The sequence below is a fragment of the Colobus angolensis genome, unplaced genomic scaffold (assembly GCF_000951035.1).
Source record: "Colobus angolensis palliatus isolate OR3802 unplaced genomic scaffold, Cang.pa_1.0 Scaffold115, whole genome shotgun sequence".
Taxonomy (NCBI): Eukaryota; Metazoa; Chordata; class Mammalia; order Primates; family Cercopithecidae; genus Colobus; species Colobus angolensis.
In genome coordinates, this window is record NW_012112586.1 from 436,290 (window position 1) to 440,889 (window position 4,600).

General features: G+C 38.0%; 1 protein-coding gene across 2 annotated transcripts in view; it reads left to right on the forward strand.

Annotated features, from left to right (window-relative positions):
* ZNF605 (zinc finger protein 605) overlaps nt 1-2,573 on the forward strand; it is a 40,564-nt gene extending 37,991 nt beyond the window's left edge. For both annotated transcript variants that reach the window (XM_011960791.1, XM_011960781.1), the window contains one exon: nt 223-2,573. In XM_011960791.1, coding sequence (XP_011816181.1) covers nt 223-2,009 — 1,787 coding nt within the window. In that variant the 3' untranslated portion in view covers nt 2,010-2,573. The remainder of the gene's footprint in view (nt 1-222) is intronic.
* Nucleotides 2,574-4,600: the final 2,027 nt, after the last annotated feature.

Sequence of the window (4,600 nt, forward strand, 5' to 3'; positions counted from 1 at the left end):
CTCCAAGCTGGGTGACAGAGTGAGACTCCGTCTCAAAAAAAAAAATAATAATAATAATAATAATAATTTTCATTTCTGTTAAAATTGTCAATGCCCAATAAGTACACATTATTTGAGAGATTTTTTAAAAACTAGGATTATGGCCCAATTTCAGAAGCTTTACATGATAAGCATAATAATTGAAGGAATTACACAGTATGGTTCATTTTTTTCTCTTTTTAGAAGTCTGGCTAGATAATCCCAAAATGTGGCTCCGAGATAATCAAGACAACTTTAAAAGTATGGAGAGAGGCCATAAATATGATGTTTTTGGAAAAATATTTAATTCAAGCATAAACGTTGTTCATGTAGGAATGAGATCCCGTAAATGTGGCACAGGAGAAAAAAGTTTGAAACGTCCTTTTGATTTGCTTATTCCAAGAAATAACTGTGAAAGAAAGAAAATTGATGAGCTCAATAATAAATTATTATTCTGTATCAAACCTGACAGAACCCATGGTGGATTAAAATACTGTGATTGCAATACATGTAGAAAACCCAGCAACAAAGAGCCATGGCTCACTGCTCATCATACACACACAGGAGTCTATTTATGCATGGAATGTGGCAGATTTTTTAACAAGAAGTCACAACTTATTATACACCAGAGAACTCATACAGGAGAGAAGCCCTATCAATGCAGTGAGTGTGGAAAAGCCTTCTCACAGAAGTCACTGCTCACTATTCATCAAAGAACTCACTCAGGAGAAAAACCGTATGGGTGCAGTGAATGTCAGAAAGCTTTTAGTAGGAAGTCACTCCTCATTTTACATCAGAGAATTCACACTGGAGAGAAGCCGTATGGATGCAGTGAATGTGGAAAAGCCTTCAGTAGGAAGTCGCAGCTTAAAAGACATCAGGTAACTCACACAATAGAGAAACCCTACAGTTGCAGTGAGTGCGGGAAAGCATTCTCGCAGAAATTAAAACTCATCACACATCAGAGAACGCACACAGGAGAGAAACCCTATACGTGTAGTCACTGTGGAAAATCCTTCTTTTGGAAGTCGCAGCTTATTACTCATCAGAGGACCCACACAGGGAAGAAACCTTATGCATGTAGTGAGTGTCAAAAAGCCTTCAGCAGGAACTCACTTCTCATTAGGCATCAGAGGATTCATACAGGAGAGAAGCCCTACGAATGCAATGAATGTGGTGAAGCCTTCATCAGAAAACCACAACTGATTAAACATCAGATAACTCACACAGGAGAGAAGAACTATCGATGCAGTGATTGTGAAGACGCCTTCTTTAAGAAGTCAGAGTTAATAAGACATCAAAAAATTCACTTAGGAGAGAAACCATATGGATGCATTCAATGTGGGAAAACCTTCTTTGGGAAGTCCCAGCTCCTAACGCATCACAGAACACACACTGGGGAGAAGCCTTATGAATGCAGTGAGTGTGGGAAGGCCTTCACCCAGAAGTCAAGTCTGATATCACATCAGAGAACACATACAGGTGAGAAACCCTATGAATGCAGTGAATGCAGGAAAACCTTCAGCGAGAAGTCAAGTCTCATTCATCACCAGAGAACTCACACTGGAGAAAAGCCCTTTGAATGTAGTGAATGTAGGAAAGCTTTTGCTTGGAAGCCACAGCTTCTTAGGCATCAGAGAATTCATACAGGGGAGAAACCCTATGAATGCAATGAATGTGGGAAAGCATTTGTTCAGAAAGTGCAGCTCATTAAGCATCAAAGAAATCACACGGGAGAGAAAACCTATGGATGCAATGATTGTGCAAAAGCTTTCTTTGAGAAGGCACAGCTCATTATACATCAGAGAATTCATACAGGAGAGAGACCATATAAATGTGGTGAATGTGGAAAGTCTTTCACGAGAAAGTCACACCTTATGAGGCATCAGAGGATTCATACAGGAGATAAATACTATGGATGCAATGAGTGTGGGACCACCTTCAACAGGAAGTCGCAGCTTATGATACATCAGAGAAATCATATAATATAAAAATAATAAGTTTGGTGAATTCAGAAAGGTTGCTATTAAATGTCATACTTTCTAACACTTTTGAGGATGAATAAGGGAGAGAAACCCTATTGAGGCAGTGACTGTTGAAAAAGCTTGAATTGAAGAGTCAAGAGTCACTATGCAGAATTTAAAAAGGAGAGTTTTTAAAAAGTAAACAATGTAAAAAAAAAGTCATCTCCCAGAAGACACTACTCATTACATATTGGATGACTCACTGAGATGAAAACCTTATTAGTGTTGTGATAGTACAGAAGCTTTTAGTCAAAAGTCAGCGTATTAAATGTTTAGAATACCTAAACAGGAAGAAAATTATATTGTTATAACAAGCAAGTGAAAGATTTCAAGAAAGGACAACTCACTGTGCACTTGAGAATAATACCTACAGAGGTTCATACTGACGAGTAGTCTCAATAATGTAAAGAATTTGACAAGCGTGATGCTATTGAAATAGTTCTGTAAGGAAGTGGTGCTCTTTATATATAAATTATTACAAAAAGCAGTCAATTGTAAGTGTTAGGTGTGTTTACTTAGATGTGAAGAGTTCTGCTTTCTACTGTGATGGAATAACAACAGTCAGATTTCCTTTCCTGCCTTAAACAACTAGAAGCTGTCCAATACATATAATATATAATGGTTTTTAGACATAGGACAAGCACAGATTTTCTCTCCTGCCTTAAACAACTAGAAGCTGTCCAATACATGTAATATATAACAGTTTTTAGACATATGACAAGCACAGGTTTGTGATCCTCAGGAGACTGTACACAGAGTGAGGTGAGCACCATGGTTTCTCAGCCTGCCCCCCTCATGGCAGTTACTAGGCTGCGGTTCAGGGAAGGGAAACAGTAAATCTTGCTGAATTGAAGAGACAGGATTGGCAGTTGGGGAAGCCACAGCAGCTAGAATTTGCAGGGGAAAGTACTGGAGAGATGGGATCTTCCTAGAGACAGGGCTCAAGAAGTCTGCAGAGAGTGCCCTGAGTCCTTTGGCTTAGTACTGACTTGGCACTGAGGCCAGGAAAAGAAGCACTGGAAAGCAACAGGCTGAACAACTCCTGGAACTCATGCAGGGCTGGGAATAGTTTATGTTCTCAGCAGCCAGAGTGGAAACAGATTCTAACACATGGAGCATCAGGTAGAATTCTCAGAAGGGTTTTGTTTTAGTAGTGAGGCTAATTAGCTCTAGATTAAAAAGCTACTCTGGACCTGTAGTGTCCGGCATCCCCAAAAAAACTTATCTGGCATGCAAGGAAGCAATAAAGTATGACTTATAACCAGGAGAAAAATCAATAGAAACCCAGAAAAGACAGAGGTGATGGAATTAGTAGACAAGGGTATTAAAAGAGCTATTGTAAATATAAAGTAGAGGAAAACAATACCCCCACATAGGCAAGAAGTTGATGAAACCTGAGGTATAAGAGATACTTTTAATGGCCAAAATAGAACTAGGGATGAAAACACCTTCTGATTTTGTTAAAATCCCGGGTGGAGAGATTAGATAAAGAAAAAGAAAAAAAAAAATCAATGAACTTGAAGAGTAAGAATAAAAACTACCAAAATGTTATACAGAGAGAAAAAAGGACTTAAAGAGAATAGGAAAACAGTTACAGTGGTGTAATATATGTGTAACTGGAGTCCCAGAAGGAGAGGAGAAAATGAAGAGGCAGGAAGAAGTATTTGAATAAATATTGGCTAAAGATTTTCCAAATCTGATGAAAACAATACCCCCACATATTCAAGAAGTTCAAATGACCTGAAGTAGAATAAACATAATTTATTTCACAGCAGTGCACCTCAGAGTCACATTCAAGAAAAGCACTGATAAACAGAATAATTTTAAAACACCTTGAGAAAAAAAGATAATACATACACAGGAACAAAGAATGGCAGCAAATTTATGGTGAGAACTATGCAAACTATAAAACAATGGAGTATTATCTCTAAATTCCTGAATGAAATAAACAACAAACCCTGCAACCTAGAATTCTGTTTCCATCAAAAACGTTTTCAAAAATGAAGGCAAAATAAAGACTGTTTCAGACAAACTAAATCAAAGATAATTTTATTACCTGTAGACCTGTCTTCAGGAAATATGAAAGGAAGTTTGAGGGCAGCAGGAAAATAATACAAAACTTAAGTTTGGGTCTGTACAAAGGAATGAGGTTCTGAAAATGGTGAATATGTGGGTAAATATAAAAGATATTTCTCTCTTTTTAAAATCTTTTTAAAAGGGAATTGGCTGCTTAAAGCCAAAGTAATGATAACCTATTTGGAGTTTATTTAGAAGTAAAGTGTGATGATGATAACACTTAAGTGTGAATTGTTAAATAGAGTTGAGTAGACTGCATCATCTGAGTCAGAAGCCTGTTCCTTCCGGGCTCAGGGTAACTTGAATTTGTACCAGGCACATGACAGAAATTGTATGGATTGTGGATCTGCACGTGTGCTGAGTGTTCCCCATTTCTTTGATCCCTTTTCCCCCATTTTCTGCTCTGCTCCCCCGCAAGACTGTGTTCTAGAGACTGGGGTTTCTTCATAGGTTTGAACAATGGGAGATACCAGAAAGAGATC